The 18,103-nt window shown below is 45.0% G+C and overlaps 2 protein-coding genes across 2 annotated transcripts in view; one reads left to right on the plus strand and one right to left on the minus strand.

The window, feature by feature from the left end:
• PLEK (pleckstrin) overlaps nt 1-18,103 on the minus strand; it is a 73,796-nt gene that overhangs the window by 22,621 nt on the left and 33,072 nt on the right. The window lies entirely within an intron of this gene.
• Nucleotides 7,620-15,856, plus strand: CNRIP1 (cannabinoid receptor interacting protein 1). The gene is made up of 3 exons (XM_064146203.1): nt 7,620-7,918; nt 8,599-8,743; nt 14,413-15,856. The coding sequence occupies exons 1-3, from the start codon at nt 7,740-7,742 to the stop codon at nt 14,575-14,577; spliced, it is 489 nt and encodes a 162-aa protein (XP_064002273.1). The 5' UTR covers nt 7,620-7,739; the 3' UTR covers nt 14,578-15,856.

The following is an 18,103-nucleotide window of genomic DNA, read 5'->3' on the forward strand; positions in this document are numbered from 1 at the left end:
ATGCCACAGTCACAATTCTTCTTCACAGAAGGAAGAGAGGTGGTATATCAGAGGCAACATGGAGGCTGCTGCATTGCCCAGAGCAAAATGTTCTCCTGTGTACAAGACTCTAAACCATTTCTACAGCTGAGCCCATGCAGGCAAGGGTTGAGTCTAAGCTACATCACAAGTGTGGCCAGCAGATTGAGAGAGGTGATTCTGTGGCTCTACTCTGCTCTCAAGAAACCTTACCTGGACTACTGTGCCCAGCTCCGGGACCTCTAGCAAAAGAATAATGTAGAACTGTTACAGCATGTCTAGAGGACAGCCAAAGATCATCAGGGGGTAGGAATACCTACAGGGACAGGCTGTGGGAGTTGGGGCTGTTCAGAGTGGAGAAGAGATGGGTTAGAGAAGCCTTATAGCAGCCTCCCACTGCCTGAAGGGGGCTACAGAGATGCTGGGGAGGGACTTTTTACAAGGACTTCTAGTGATAGGATGAGGGGGAATGGATTTAAGCTGGAAAGGAGTAGATTTAGGTTGGACATCAGTAAGAAGTTCTTCATAATGAGGGTGGTGAAATACTGTAACATGTTGCTCAGAGAGGCGGTTAAGGCCCCATCCCTGGAGACATTCACATTCAAGTTCAAACCCTATGTGGCCTTGAGCAACCTGATCTAGTTGGAGATGTCCCTGCTCACTGCAGGGTGGTTGGAAAAGTTGACCTTTGTGGATCCCTTCCATCCTGATACATTTTGTGATTCTGTGAGCCTTGGGTTACTCTGACATCTCTGCAACTTGTAAAGACCCCCAAAGAAGGACTTTTTCCACAGCTAGAAACTCCTGATCTCCATTGGGCACTTTGTCTCAACCTTTACCTGGAAGTACAGAGTTCTGAGAAAGTTTGTGACAGAGGATGAGAAGGCTAGAAAAGCCCTCAGAGACTTTCCCTAGCCATTCCTCACTCATGCCTGTTCAGTGGTTCTCCTACAGATGAGAATCTGCTCTCTCTCTGCTTACCTTCACTGTATGAGTTCCTCTTCACTGTCTGACTTGAGATTTCACCTTTCCAGATCTTTCTCAACTAGCTGTTGCTTCAATGACTGCCCAGCATCCTCTTCAGAGGACTGTCACAGGATCACACAATGCTTCACATTTGAAAGGACCCTTCAAGGTCATCCAGACCAATTCCCCCTTCAGCGAAGCAGGATCATTTTCAATTCAAGCAGGTTATTCAGAGCAACAAACAACATGACTTGGAATGGTTCCAGGGATGGAGCACCTACCATCCCTCTGGCCAGCCTGGGCCTTCAGGTTCTACACTTGGCAGTGTGTTCTGCCCAGAGCACACTCTTATGTGGTGATTTTATGCATTATTGGCCTGTTTGGGTTCTGTTCCTAGAACCTACAACTTCTCAGTACATTGTTTCTGTGCTCATGTAAATCATGAAGGTGAACGTCCCTTGGCAGGAGGGTTGGATTCAATCTCCAGAGATTCCTTCCAACTCCTACCATACTGTGATGCTGTTATGAGAGTCTGATTGCTATTAAAGCCCCTAGTTGCTGAGGCCAAGCCAATCATCCATTAGGCAGACTGCATATCAAAGATTCAATTCATGCTTTCCAATTCTCTGGCTGTCAAGTGTACTTGGCATCAGCCAAAAGAGAGACAGAAACTCACATATAGCTAATAAAAGCTTCATGCTCCTTGGAAATTGAGCTGAAAGCAAAACCTTAACAATAAAAAAGGATAAAAAGCTGTGTTGTATTTACAGCAAAGAATGTGCCTACCAGTCCCAAGGCCTGGAGTGAACTGAGGATGCATTCTAGAGCTAAGGTGATCTAACTGAATTTCCATGTCATATTTCTGTGATGGCTCCCTTCATCTCCCATGTGCTTCTGAATGGTGCTTGATGGACTGACAAACTTGTCAGACTCCCTCTGTGTGTTTTTTTTTGTTATTGTTGTTTGCAATGCCTTTTGTTTTAAGAAGGTGAATAATTCCCTTCTCTTCCCTTTTATTCCAGTGGTTCCAGCTATCCTATATGGGAAAAGTACACTTCTTTCCCCCCTTAGATTAGAAAATCCAAAAATACAGGTCACAGACAATGTCAACTCAAATGAAAGACCTTTCACTGCACAGCTGGAAGCCAAACTATGCTTTTAATAGTTGTCTTGCAGCCATAATGCTACAGAACCCAAGGTGAGCATTGGAGACCAAGAATCGGCTCACAGTTAGCTCTTCCGTCTATCTGCCCTGCTGCCCCTCACACCTGAGGAAAAGAAATTCCTTCCCCAGCTGGATGGGCTTGTGGGGAACAACGACAAAAAAATCTGCCAGCATTTTCCTCCCTGCAGGCAGCCTTTCCCAAGGTTTTCTTGCTCATCTGCTCCTGCTGATTCAGTGTTTGTGCTGAGTCAGGATGACAGGGCCCTACACAATAAATTTGTGATACGCAATGTCCAGGGAGGGATCCTCCTCAGAAGAACATCTACATGACCTTACACTACGAAATGGTTTAACATGACCTTTCAGAAAAGCATGCTGACTCCACAATTTCACCAAAGCTCAGCTTCTCTTTTACCCTTGAGGGTGGGAAATGCAATTCTAAACACAGTGGCACCAAGCCAATGACTCCAGAATTTACCATTAGCTACTTAAGCAACTCAGTGTCAAAGCGTCAAATTACCTCTATCCAATACTAGCTGGAAGCAGCTCTTTCTATAGCACTTTGGTGCCCTGTATTATTCCTATTTCATCTTCAAAGCCCAGCTGTTCCTTTGCCCTTAACACCTCACATATCTGGAACAATCCTTTAAACACTGAGGTTTGGTTTCATTTATCACACCTCACCAAAGAGGAATCAGCACTTCATCTTCCCCCATGCAGAAAAGTCCTGATAAGCTAAACCATTCAGAAGAAGCAAATTGGTCCTTAACCATACAGTAGCCATGGCAGGTGGCAAGAACAGGCTGGACTGCTGATTCACATCTTCCTTGTGCAACCATTCCTAAAAAGCAGCACCAGGCACAAGAGAGAGAAATAGCTAGAGGAAACAGCCTCAGGTTATGCCAGAGGTGGTTTAGGTTGGACATTACAGATAATTTCTTCCCCAAAGGGTTGTCAAGCCCTGGACTAGGCTGCTCAGGGGAGTGGTAGCGTCCCCATCCCTGAAGAGTTTTAAAAGCTGGGTACATGTGGTGCTGAGGGACATGGTTTAGGGGTAAACTTAGTGGTGCTGGGTTGGACTTGATAATCTTAAAGGTTTTTTCCAACCTAAACGATTCTGTGGTTCTAGATCTTCACAGAGGGAAGGACAGAACTTTGTCTGGCAGAAGGAGAAAGTAAGCTGCATTGTGGAAACCTGCTGGAACTTACCTTGTTGTGCCTAATTCTGTCTGAAGCAGGTAAAGCTGCATGATGCTGGATTAGCAACATTTACCACAACTGCACCATCTACCACAGAACTGGACATCCTAGCTCAGTTTACTGGTGAGTGCAGGAGGTCTTGCTGCTACCTCTCCTCAGAAAATTCTGAGGTTTTCCTGCTACTTCAGAGCCCACTCCCACAAGCATTATCATATATATATATACACATATAGTTATGAACCACACTTATCTGAGCAGAGGAACTAGCTGAGAGATGGCTGGGCAAACTGGAAGCACATCTTTGCAAATAAAAGTACCAGCTACAAGGAAGACAGGTGGTTTTCAGCTTGTTACATCAGCTTCACTGCTCGCTCTACTAGCCCTCACATGCTTGCTGCACTGTGAAGGCCATAAGCCTGCTCCATCTGTAGCAGAGCATGTGAGCTCTCCATAAATATGCATCTTCCCAGCAAATCGAGATGCATTTCCAAGGGAATTTAAATCAAAATGACTGTCTGCTTGGGAAAAGAAGAATATACACAAGTGGTTTACAAGGGTGAGGAAGTCCAGCTTCAAACTCAGTAAAATCCCTTCTCACTTCTGAACAGAGGCAGAGGCCTGGAAGAAATGACAGCATGAAACCCAGAGTTGGCAGGTGCAAGTCTCAGCACAATTCACTTCATATGGAAGCACACATAGAGCTATTTTTAGCATAGGAGATACTGTGGCTTAGCATCCACTTCTTAAAAAAAACCAAACCCAAAATGGAACATTTCCCATTTTGGGAGTGTTAAGAAAGGAACCAAAGAGGGCAAGCATGAACAGGTGTTGTCCATATTACCTTGGAATCTAAATGCTGCGATTGGCCATGATAAATGAACCATCTTATTCTGACCTGAAGACATGGTTTATGTATTTAATTACTGTGGAGCTATGCAGTGAGAGTAGTACATTAACTGGAAGTGGGAAAGTCTGCATTAATGGTAACACTGAGAAGATTATGCAGGTGACATATTAGGGAGGTTGTTGATGCCCCCTACATGGAGGTCTTCAAGGCCAGGCTGGACAGGGCCTTGAGCAACCTGGTTTAGGGAAAGGTGTCCTGCCCATGGCACAAGGGTTGGAACTGGATGATCTTTAAGGCCCTTTCCAACCCAAACCATTCTATGATTCTATGGTTATCACATGAAGATCACCTTCCAGTTTCTTTTTGGAGGTCCGCAACAATAAGACAAGGAATAATAGCTACAAACTGGAACATAGAAGACATTAAGGATTCCAGTCCCTACCCCTCAAATGTAGGTGGAGAGAACTGGAGGAATGGATATAAATTTATCTCTTGATTCCTGGAAGTAAATTACTGCTGCAGTTTAGGAGAAACAGGCTCTTGTCCTGTGCTGATCTATTTAGCTTTGAATCCTGTAAAAGTCAGCACATTTGCCCTGTGCTCCTGGTAAATCCACACTGTCTCCTTCCCACTGGTATTTCGGTCCCTCCAGAATCTCAAGCAACTAGTAGTAGGCAATCATGCAGCAACCTGAGGGCTGAGCCCCTCAGAAAATCCCTGTAGAGACTGGAAGGGCATGGGTTTCTCTAGCTAAAGCCCATCCCACCACCCTCAGTGAGAGGGCAGCCCACAGTATCAGGTACCTCTAAGGGCATGGGTGGAGGTCAAGCCAGATAGTCAACTGAGCAGGCCAAAATCAGCATCATCCATGGCTGGAGATCAGAACTCCTAAGCATAACTCAGGAAAGGAGCAGAAACCCAGGGCTGAGCTGAAATTGGGCTGATGGACAGAGGTGTGGGTAAAGGTACCAGGTGCAGCTGGCCAGGGCCATTAAGGTGGGCTGCAACAAAACTAATACCAGAAAGACTTAGCACAGGCAACTCCTCCCCTTGATCTCCATTGATAAAGCACATCTGGCAGGATCCAATAAACAAATGTACTAAAGCATACAAAGTTATCAGATGGAAAAAAAGAAAGGCAATGCCTACTTTTAAAATCCCTTCTTCATAAAGCTTCTTCTCTCACCACATTTCATTTCCACATGGCAAAAGAGTTACTCAGCCTATGCATGCATAATCCATAATGTGATGCTTTTTTTTCAGCTCTCCCTCATGTTTGCCACTGTTTATCATAGTGATCTGGAATAAGGTCATAGCCTGAGCTATGTGCAGAGAAAGATGATCGTTCAGGCAGAAGTAATAAGGGAAAAAACCCTCATTATAGATCTGACCTCTCATGTACTTGGGAAACTAATTGCAATCAATGTCTTCAGCCACACACCATTTACTACAACATGATATGTCTGGCCCATGAGGTGAGTAAAACCGATCCCTGGCAATCGCCATTATTCTTCACACACCACTTTAAGTGATACTATTGGATTCCCCAGGTGTCAAACCTTGTGATTTCCTACTGAATTGCATTTTAAATTAGAGACATGGGAATTGCTGCAAGCAAAACTTTCATCACGCCAAAAAGTGCAGCGGTTTCATCAGAATACAACAAAAAGATGAGAATTCTCTTGCAACAAGCAAAAAAAAAAAAATAAAGGAAGAAAGGCACATGTGGTCTTCTTCTGCTCTTGCAATTTATTACTTGATTATTCTTTGGTTGGTGCCCTTTGACAATACGAGATCCTTAGGTGACCCACCAAGCCCTAAAGATTCTTCTCGTACATTCATGTTGTCAATATCACCACCTCATCATTCACAGGAAGAACTAGACAGGCTGAAACTCATCACATGCACAGTTCTGAGAGGCAGGGATCATGCCCTGTTCTTATCTTTGTGGAAATTTGGCTGGATGGACACATTATGAAGCCTACTTTCAGCTAAATACCCAATCAAGACAAACACTTGCAGGCATGAAGAAATGCAGCTCAGTAATATTACATCTTCCATCTTGCTTATCAATACATTTTACTACCATGTGTGCACTCTGAAGGAAAAGTCAGGTCCAGTGCAACTTGTACCTGTAAAGTTCTAACAAAATCATTAACTTTGTCATAATGCCTAATCAAACAAAAATGACATATCTTGTGGTCAAGTCCTGTGGCAGCTATAACAAATTGCAACAACAAACAAGAACAAATGAAAAAGAATGGAAAGGATGCAGAACCTGCAATCTCTAACTAGTAGAGGGGAATGGGACCTGTAGAGAGTGGGATTACAGAATCATAGAATTGTTTCAGTAAGATCATTGAGTCCAATCACAAACCTGAGACCACCATGCCCATTAAACCATGTCCCAAAGTGCCATGTTCACACATTTCTTGAACACCTCCAGGGATGGTGACTCCACCACCTCCCTGGGCAGCCTGTTCCAAAGCCTGACCAGGATTTTAGTGAAGATTTTTTTTCCTGATATCTAGAACTTCCCTGGCACAGCTTCAGGCCATTTCCTCTTGTTTATGGTGCAACTTCGAGTTTCAAAGACCTTTCTCCTTGAAGAAACGGTACCAGCCAAAGGTAAAGAGTGGTGATAGACTTTAAAAAATGAGATTCTGATCTGATATTTCAATTGCAATGGAATGTTTTACTACCAAAAGACAGCAATAAAGTTATTTTTAACATCAGAAACCCTGACTCAAATATCGACACTGACTGCTGACTTCAGGAAGCAAGAAACCGACCCTCAGACTAAGCCGGTGTCTTACAGAAAGATTTTGCCATACAAGGGGAGAGAAAAGGGACAGAAGAGGCACAAACATGTATTTTCTTTCCGACCTTCTTGGGCAGCTCCAGCTCCTGCGAGTCGCTACGCAGATGCTTTAGCGCGCCACAGAAGGATGGATCAGCCCGCGGGAGGGGGCTCGCAGGGAACACTTCGACGCGACTGGCCTCGGTGAGGGGCTCGCAGGGAGCGCCGAAGGGGAAGCCCTCCCTGAAGAGCCCTTCGAGGCGCTGTCCGCCGCCGGAGCAGCCCCGCGGGGCGCGGAGGAGCCTGTAACGCTGTCCGTAGTGCTGACCGCAGGCAGCGGCGCTCGCTCGGCACGGCTCGGCCCGGCCCGGGCAACCCGTGCTTCCCCTCGGGCCGAAGGGCCAGATTAAGGCTGCAGTAATCGGAGCCGGATTAACTGCCTGGAAACCGGCTGCAATCTGAGCAGCTGCACAAATGTCCCCCAACCCGGGAGACTGGGGGTGGGGAGGGCAGCTGCCGCCCAGATGCTGCACGGCGATTACTGGGAGGGAAAAATCCCAAATCTGTCATCCGCTGCTTTTGGGCAGGGCTCAGCTGGCTGGGATCCGGCAGCCCCTCCTCTTCCTCCTCCCTCCTCCTCTTCCTCTGCCTCGCAGCCTCGCTCTTCTTTCCCGGCTCAGCCGCCTATCCGCGGAGGGGGCGAGACGAGCACAGCGCCCGCAGCCCCTCCCCGGCGACAAGCGATGGGCGACATCCCCGGCCTCGTGAAAATCAGCGTCTCCCTCAAGATCCAGCCCAACGACGGGGCGGTCTATTTCAAGGTGGATGGGCAGCGCTTCGGCCAGAACCGCACCATCAAGCTGCTGACCGGAGCCAAGTACAAGATCGAGGTGTCCCTCCGGCCCGGTACCGTCCAGGCCACGTAAGTGCAGGCTCCCGGCTCGGCGCGGCTCTCCCGGCCCTCCCCTCCCCTCGCCGCTGCTTTATTTTTAGAGGTTTAATATGTTTTCCTGGCAGGCTGACAGCGCAGGGTTTCCGTGATTTCTCGCTCTCCCCGCCCGTTGCTTTGGTGGCCCCATTTCTGAATCTCTGGCCAGCTGTTTCCAGTGCTTTGCTCAGCTGGCTCGGGAGAGGCCGCGTTTAGGAGCCGCTTCATTCACTCTCCCTCCCCACCTTCTCTCGGAGCCTTTCATGTCCAGCCCTTTTTCTCCCTCCTTCCCTGCCCTTCGTGCTGCAGGCAGAGGGAAGAAGCCGTGTCCAGGAGGCACCACGGCCAAGCCTCGCCGCAGCATGGCAGAGAGCAGCACGGGTGGGGGATGCAGATGGAGAGCCGGCTCTGGGTGGAAAGCAGCCTAGGAGAAGAGATTCCACTAACCTCCCCCCCGGCTACTCGAGATCACATCCCTCCTGCCTTTTCTTTCTAGCCTGGGTGACTGCAGAGCCCCGACATTTCTCAGGAGCCCCAGTGAGTCAGCAGCACCCATGGGTCTCCTAAAATCCTGGAAGCATCCCCCCGCATAGAGATGGCCAGCCCACATGCTGGTTCTAAGCTGCCAGGGAAGAGGACCTGCTACTGAAAGATTGCATCCCATCTCTTTGCAGGACAATGGGCATCGGGGGTGTCAATGTTCCACTGGAAGAGAAATCAAGGGATGCACAGGTGGCCTCTTATACAGGCATCTATGACACAGAAGGGGTGCCCCATACCAAGAGTGGGGAGAGACAGCCCATCCAGGTCAATATGCAGGTATGTGGTCCTCCTAGCCTGGCCTAAGATGACAAGGAAGGGCAAAAGAAGCAATTGTGCAGGTGGAATATTTCAGAGCAAAGTCTGATCACAGATGCTGCCTCCTCTTTGCTTTGTGCCAGCAAGACTGCTGGTCAGAGCATAGCTGGAAAACACAAGCCCTGCTTTCCAAGCAGGGTACTCCCTAAGCACAAAGGGTGATTACTCTCCCTTTTGATTTGTCACGTGCAGGGTGCTGCAGGGCCTACCAGAGACTGTAAGCATATAGAACCACACACACCCTCCCTCAAAGACTGTCTCCTCCCTTTCTTTATCCATATGCTGCTATTAGTACATTATATCTGCATCCACAACCCTAAGTTCTTATTCAAGTGGCTCCTCACCCCAACCCTTTAGAGAAGGTCCAAGGACCAGAACTGGTAAAAGCCATGGCCCTAAGTGAGATGACAAAATCTGCAGGGCTGATAGAAGACAGGAACAGCAGGAGGCAGATTTCCACAGTGCTCTTTGGGTGGGGTGCAGAGGGAGATTCGTTTTGTTCAGGCTTTGGTTTGGTTGTTTGGGGTTTCCCTCTCCCTTATTCCAGTTGTGAGTGATTTCTACTGTTTATAATATACCTCATGTACCAAAAATGGGACAGTAAGCCTCTGTTCCAGTTTGTACAAGTTGAGGACCTTGTCAAGGCCACCAGATCTCAGGTTTGTTTTTTTTTTTACATTATCACAGAATCATAGAATTGTCAGGGTCTAAAGGGTCATCTAGTTCCAACCTCCCTGCCATGGGCAAGAACACCTCACACTAGATCAGAGTGCTCAGAGCCACATCCAGCCTGGCCTTAAAGACCTTCGGGGATGAGGCTTCCACCACCTCACTGAGCAACCCTTTCCAGTATCTCACCACCCTCACGGCGAAGAACTTCTTCCTGATGTCAAATCTGAATCTACCCACTTCGATTTTCGCTCCATTCCCTCTAGTCTTATCACTACCCAGCATCACAAAAAAATCCCTCCCCACCTTTCTGGTAGCCTCCTTCAGACACTGGAAGGCCACAATAAGGTCTATTCTCTAGGCTTCTCCTCCTCTTCTCCAGACTAAATAGCCCCAACTCTCTCAGTCTTTCTTCATAGGAGAGTTGCTCTAGCTCTCTGATCATCTTTGTGGCCCTTCTCTGGACATGTTCCAGCATGTCCAGATCTTTCTTGCAACAGGGCCTCCAAAACTGGATACAGTACTCCAGGTGAGGTCTCACCAGATCGGAGTAGAGGAGGAGAATCATCTCCCTCAACCTGCTGGCCACACTTCTCTTGATGCAGACCAGGATCTGGATGGCTTTCTGGGCTGCAAGTGTGCACTGGTGGTTCATGTTGAGCTTCTCATCCACCAGCACCCCCAAATCCCTCTCCTCTGGACTGATCTCAAGCCAATCACTGCCCAGCCTATATTGGTGCTTGGGATTGCCCCAACATTTCTCAGCCTTTTGACTAAGATCAAGTGTAATATCCTGTGATTTGTTTACTGCATACAAGATTTAGTCTTGATCTTTTCCTTCACTATTTTTCTGGTGTCATAATTTAGTATGGTAATCATCTCCTGAAAAAGAACTGTAACACCTCCACTTGGAGTTTTTTACCAGTGACAGCACGTATAACTAAATTTTGGAGACCCACATCCCAGTTACCACTTCATAATCTTAGGCTAGTAAGACCAGCTTGAAGTATTTGTCCATGTTAGCCTCTTCCATATACAATCATTTCCTTCCAATGCCCAAGCAAACCCAACACCCAGTTGGGTTTTCAATGAGCAGATCTGGGCTGCTGGATGCCACTGCTGGGCACTGCAGTTGTACTTTACAGTATTTGCCTACCAGGAGGTGAAAGGGCAGCTCTCCACAAAAACCTCAGGTGCCTTGACTAATGCACTCCTGGGTTGATTGCCACCTTTACCCTGAAGTGTAGCAGTGTTGTGAACCCTTGAGAACTTGCAAGTTTAAGTTTTATTATGGAGAAAATGAAGGCAAAGCACAAATGAAGCAATTCCAGGAAAATTAAGGAGGGTTTGATTTTCAGATACAAACTCTGAGATAGTTTGTTGTGGCATTAGAATGAGCAGCCACAATATTTGTTGCTTTTAAAAGTCAAATCCTGGGATATCAACCATGAAGCTAATAGGATTTTCAAGCATTAAGCAGGTCCTGAACCCTTTTTAGGATCTGATCTTGATAGAGAGGTTCTTCAGTAGACTTAGGTGTCCACACTTGATACTTTTAGGTATTAAACATAGGCAACTCAAGAGGGATTTACATTTAACTCATCATTTAGCTGCTTAGCTAGACAGAGCCATAACAGATAAATCCCCATCTGAAAACTGTTTCCAGCACCTACTTCCTGAATTCTCAAAACTGGGCTTGATGCATACAGCTTTAAATTTTCCTGTTTCCTTCAACCAGGAGGAGCTTCTGCATCCATTTCCTTTTCTAGAACAGACAGGATCCTGATGCATTCTACAGAGATAAGCACACTAATTAAGGCATAAAATCTGAACTCACCTTAGAAACAGACCCACTAAAAACTGGTCTGACACTGCCAATCAATGCCTGAAATACAGAAGATCCATAAAGGTCCATAGGAATTTATTTCACATCTGCTTTGAAATTTTAAACAAATAATCTTTTGAGCTCCTACTTTAGACATCTGGCCTGTTACAGACATAGTTTATACATCTCCAACAACAATCTTGTTTCTGAATTGCAGAATCTGAGGATGCATTTGCATTACCTGAATGCTCAATTATGTGCATTATTCAGAAACTCCTAAACTCTCCAGCAAATGATGTAAACTCAGATAGAACCCTATTTTTGGGTCTCATTTTAGTCTTTTGTGAGACTAAACTGAGATTGAATAAAGAATCTGCTAGGCCTCTACTCCTAGTAATGAATAGCCATCAAATCGTCCTAGTGTGCAAATTCAGGCATGATCATAGAATGGCAGGGGTTGTAAGGGACTTCCCTAGATCACTGAGCTCAACTCCCTTGCCAAAGCAGGATGACCTAAGGCAGGTCACACACTAGATGACAGAGAAGAGCAGACAGGGAAATAGCCTTCTAAACCTGACCTACAGAGCAGGGTCAGCCTTCCTTCCTGTGGAAGGCTGTATATGTGCCCAGTGAAGGAGCAAGGATTCAGCTGCAGGAGCCACGGGAATTCAGGGGAGCTCTGAGATTTCAGTATGCTCATTATGCCACAGAGCTGCTACATCTGCTAAGTACTGGGTTAGGGGAGGAGGCACATGGTAGTGGAAAAGCTCTGTAATTAATTCTTTCCTTCTCCTGGAAATGCACAGCCATCAAACTACTCAGGGTAGCTCAGAAAACTGGGTCACTGAAAGAAGACAGAATTTGTTATCTTGGTGAAATTCGGATCTTTCATGAAATTAAAGGAAATTAATTGCTGCTCCTATGCTATATTGCCCTCTACAAATGCTATTAAAAATGCCTTTTCTTCCTCAGTTTCCACACTGGGGATGGCTGATGCTCCTCTCTGTTTCTCTTTGTGGAATGTGCACAGTCATATACAATCTGCTCAACCTTAATTATCTTACATTATATCAGGATTACTACCAAAGATGATTAATAAACCCCAAAATCCTTAATTAAGGTTTTAGTTGCTGGGAGAGATAAAATAGCCTGTACACTTGATTCTCTGTTAAAGGAAATAGCAGAAATATTCAAGATATTCCTTAAAAGTAATACTTGGAACTGGAGCCAAATAAAAATCTTCCACTTCTGCTGCTGTCAAGGCTAAATTGAAGCTACCACAACAGGCTGGGGGAAGGTTTGAGGCAACGTCCATTATGTAGCAGCAGCTTATAAGCTACATCTTGAATTTTAAAAAAAGAAACTAATTCATGTCCTTCTGAGAAAACTGGGTACAGAAGGATCTGCTTGCAGCTGAGGAAGAGTTGTGATAAAACTGTGATAAAAATGGCTTTCACACTGCCTTTGCAAGTGTGATTGTACTAGGCAGATGAGCAAAGGTCAGCTCCCAGGCACATGACAGGAATAGAAAATAGTCAGGTGAAGAAGCTGTCACTGAAGTGAGTGATGGAAATGTTTAAAAGGAAAAAAAAAAGTCAAGAACAGTGCTGTTTGGTAGTGCTGAATCCATGATCTAGTATCTTCTAATAGTATAACACAACAAGCCACAATACTGGGCTCAACAGAAATACACACAGGCTTCACACCCACCCTTCAACCTCTTCAAGGTCTCAGGGTGCAGGAACTTGAATTTTACATGATCACTGTAACTGGAATCATAAACTACCCTTGAAGGCTTTACTCACAAAGTTTTTCTGATGTGTTAAGGATGGCTGGCAGTGGCTTAGAAGGAGATTTTCATAGAATCACAAAATGATTTGGGTTGGAAGGGACCTTAAAGATCATCTAGCTCAAACTTCCTTGCCATGGGCAGGGACACTTCCCACTACACCAGGTTGCTCAAGGCCTCATCCAACCTGGCTTTGAACACCTCCAGAGAGGTGGCATCCACAGCTTCTATGGGTGACCTGTTCCAGTGTCTCACCATCCTCCCTGTAAATAATTTCTTCCTAATATCCAGTCTAAATCTCCCCTCTTCCATCTTAAATTCATTGTCATTCATTTTACCACTACAAGCCCTTGTAAAAAGTCCTTTCCCAGCTTTCTTGTCGGCCCCCTTCAGGTACGGGAAGGATGCTGTAAGGCTTCCCTCTTCCCCAGGCTGAACAGCCCCAACTCTTGCAGCCTATCCCCACAGAGGAGGCGCTGCCGCCCTCTGACCATCTTCATGGTCTTCCTCTGGACCTCCTCCAACAGTTCAATGTCCTTTTTCTGCTGGGGATACCAGAACTGGAAACAGCACAGTATTCTACAGAAGTCACTATAGCCATAGCCTTGCTCACTTCAAAGTGACAAGCACTATCAGACAACTTAGTCAGTGTCTCACTCCTCCTGTATTGCGTTAAACACTTGTATTAGACATGCCTAGCTTCTGTTATTCACAGCTAAGCCTGAAAAGCTGCACTACCACAGTACAACCAGCAACTACAGAAACACACAAAGAACTTCTTTCATCTCAGTTTCATGTAAAATGCAGAAAGGGTTCCCTGGGAAGGAGTAAGTGGTCTAATTGCAGCACATCTCAGTCAAGAAACTGCAAATACAAGGTTATGAAACAGAGGCATGTTACTGATTTCAGACTGCACAGAAGGAGGCATCTTCCCAATCCAATCTGCAGCCTCTAGGTATGAGTATAAAGGTCAAGTGAAGGCCTGTATCACTACAGGTCCCTGGCTACATGATCTACAGTATGTACAAGCCACTTTGGGCCAACTACTGCTATGTACTCATAGCTTTGATTCTTGCTGTTAGTAACATTATCCATATGGGAACTCCAACATTTTTCCTCGCTTGCCTTTCCCAGTGCAGGAAGACAGCAGTTGGAGCACCCAATCCTTCACATTTTATGTATATCTAAGCATAAAATGATGCTAAAGAAGGTATTATTGACTTGAAGAACAGCGACTCTTGCATCAGCTGTTTCACATTCCACAGTTTCATAGGAGCGTTGTTTCTCTTTAAGGCAGAAAAACAAAAGAATCCATTTGCTAACACTGATATTTCCTCTTCCTTGCAGTTTAATGACATTGGTGTTTTTGAAACAGTCTGGCAAGTCAAATTCTACAACTACCACAAACGAGACCATTGCCAGTGGGGAAACAGTTTTGGCAGCATTGAGTACGAATGCAAACCAAACGAAACACGCAGTCTTATGTGGATCAATAAAGAGACCTTCCACTGAAGAGAGCTAAAAATGATACTGCTGGACTTTCCCTGAGGAAAAAGCTACCTTTTCAAACCAGCAAGAAGCCTTAACAAAGGCATCCTGTAACACTGCTTTGTTCCATAAGGTTTCAACAACTACATTGTACATACAGGTGGTGCCACTAAAATATTTGCCTATTACTGTATTTTAAGTTTACCATGACATCTGCAGCTTTCTTTCTCTGTCACTTTGAGAGTACTGAAAACTTCATGGTAAGGAGTATTTGCTAGCTGGGTAGAAATTCATACCATCATAATACTGTTATATTTGGATTATTTCCACTCAATGGTTCCACTAGACAACTTTTGTGAAGTGTTTTGCTTTACGCTTAGAATTTGGAAGCAACATCAGGTCAGTGATTTCTGTATTTATGTTTGTGTTTGCTCCTTGATTAGTCTGCTCCTTTGAGCATTTTGTTGTACACACCATCCCAGTGGACAGCAAAACCTGCAAATTATGGATATTAGTAGGTTTAGATAAGTGGCAGCTACTGCACTGTTGGTATTGTGCTTTCATACCAAGGAATTTGGAAACTCATTTTCCCTTTTGTTAAGTGCTGTAAGATACTCTGTGAAATTTGCTAATGAACCAAATTTTTCCAACCAGCATTCTTTGCTGTTAATTTTCTCTGAAATAGCTTTAGGAAATGGTATAAAATGTGCTCACCTGAATGAAGGAAAAACCAATAAATCAGATGTGGCATCAAAGACATCTAACAACATGGATAATATCTATGTTAAGATCGTGTAGTATTCTAGAAAGAAACATCAGCCATACTTTATTTACTTCTTAGAGTTCTGATACCAATCTCCCCATTTCTGTTTCAATGATGCATTACTCACATCAGTGAAATCCTAGAAATCCACTTTTTCAAGTCTGACTACTGTATCATACCAAAATCAACAGGATTTCTGACCAACTGACACTGCAGTGTGAAGAGTGCAGATCCCAATGCCATGTTCTTACATGCACTGCACCCTTGCACATGAAGATCAGCATGTAAGTGTTTGCATGGTTATGACTAAAGGTGCTACCTAAACACTATATCAGTGTTTAACATATCCAGACAACAAAATCCATATATTTTCTTCCAGTAAATAAAGCAGGGAAAAAACTGCACTGTCCCATCCCCAGTTTATGCTGAAGTAAGCTGTCAGTCCTTGCATATGTTATATCCTTTGTGAATAATTTGTAAATGGTGTATGTAAATGGTAACCATGACTTTGGATCTTTGTAATAAAGGACTTAAACAATCTCCCCTCTTGTATGACCATCTAAATGAGCTGAAAGCACTGTATTAAAAAAAAAACAGTGGTTTTAGAAAGTCAGACAGTGATAGCAGTCAATAGAGCTTAGCCATAAAATTCAGCTGCATTTTGTTGCACTAATACAGTGTGAAAAGTAAAGATTCATGGAATTGTTTCACTTGGGAAAGACCTCCAAGATCAAGTCCAGCCATCAGCCTGACAGCACTATGGCCATTAAACCATATCTCAAGGTGCCATGTCCACACTTTTCCTGAACACCCCTGAGGATGGTGACTCTGCCCACCTCTCTGGCCAGCCTGTTCCAATGCCTGGCCACTATTGCAGGAAAGAAATTATTCCTAATATCCAACCTAAACCTCCCCTGACAAGTTTCAGGCCATCTCCTCTTGCTCTACCACCTGATACGAGGGAGAAGAGATTGACCCCAACCTCACACCAATCTCCTTTCAGGGAGTTGTAGAGAGCAATGAGGTCTCCCTTTAGCTTCCTCTTCTCCCAGTTCCCTCTGCTACTCCTCATAAGACCTGTTCTCCAGACTCTTCACCACCTTTGTTGCCCTTCTCTGGACATGCTCCAGCATCCTAATGTCTTTACCACAGTGAGGAGCCCAAAACTGAACCCAGTATTCGAGGTGTGGCCTCAGCAGTGCTGAGTACAGGGCCACGATTGCTTCCCTATTCCCATTGGCCATGGTATTCTTAATCCAGGCCAAGATACTGTTTGCTTTCTTAACCTCCTGACCACACTCCTGGCTCATGTTCAGCCAGTTGTCAAACAGTATCCACAGGTCCTTTTCTGCCAGGAAAACTTTCCATCTACTTTGCCCCAAGCCTGTAGCATTGCATGAAGTTGTTGTGACCTAAGGGCAAGACTTTGTACTTGGTTGTGTTAAACCTGAGGGACAGAAGAGGAATACCAAATAAATATTTTCTTCCACTGAGTTATTAATCATAAAATGTGACTGTTGGAAAATTTCTATGGACAAAAGAGCCTGACAGAGGCACTGGTGTAACCCACCACTGGAACTCTGTGCTAGCCTGATGCATCTCTGCCCAGAGGCAATATGACACAGGCAAATTTCACTGTGAGGAAATTCTAGAAATAGTCTATGTTAATTTCTTTCCTGGCCTAGACCATAGAAAGAATTATTCAAAATTAAAACACTGAAATAAGCAAATTCAAATGAAATCTGTATTTTAGACAGAAGTACTCTTGCCACCAGGTAAGAGACTTCAATGAAAGTCCATCCCTGCACTGATGGAATGCAACTTTCTTCCATAACAACTGGCATCCTTTTGTTTTGTTTGTACATACACAATGGAATCACATCATCAAGAAAGATGTAGGATTTATAAATGAACAGAGAAAAGTCTGTGCTAACAGCATTAAAGTGTGTAAAATGGGTCTTCACTTCCAGTTACAGAATCACACAATTCATTGCATTGGAAGGGACCCTTGAAAGTCATCTTGTCCAATCACCCTGCAGTGAGCACGAACATCTCCAACTGGAACAGGTTTCTCAGGGCCCCACCAAGTTTGTACTTGCCATGTCTGGGCAACCTGTTCTATTATTTTACCATTCTCATTGCAAAAAACTTTCTCCTTATGTCCAACTTAAATCTACCCTTGCTCTAGATTCAAACCACTGGTCCTCATCCTATTGCTACAAGCACTTCTAAACAGCCCTTCTCCAGCCTTCCCCTACCCTTCAGGTATTGAAGTATAAGGTCTGCCCAGAGTCCTCTCTTAACCAGGCTGAACAGCCCCAAACTCTCACAGCCTGACCTCACAGGAGACATGCTCCAGCCCTCTGATCATCTTCATGGTTCTGCTCTGGACCCACTTCAGCAGGCCCATGCCCTTCTTGTGCTGGGGGCTGCAGAGTTGAACAGAGTACTCCAGGTTCACTTTCTATGATATCTTTGGCTCACAGTGTCCTAGCCCTCCAGCATTTAAGCATGTTATAACAAATAAATCCAGCCTATCCCAGCACAGGAGAGGCTGCTATTGTCAGCTATCTGAAAGTACACCTCTCCTAAGGTAAAATACTCAATGTTCACATTCATGTCAAATAGGGCAGCAATTTTCTCATGTCCTAGCCAGCCCTGTAGCAATCCAGCTGCAATTCAGTTCAGAGGATGGTCAAGAAGAAGTCTACAGATGGAGCAAGCTGATTTAAATAAAGACTAGAACAGCCAGAGCAGATGTGTCTTGCAGGCACCATCTGAACCTTA

This window comes from Pogoniulus pusillus, chromosome 7 (genome assembly GCF_015220805.1).
Source record: "Pogoniulus pusillus isolate bPogPus1 chromosome 7, bPogPus1.pri, whole genome shotgun sequence".
In the NCBI taxonomy this organism is placed as follows: Eukaryota; Metazoa; Chordata; class Aves; order Piciformes; family Lybiidae; genus Pogoniulus; species Pogoniulus pusillus.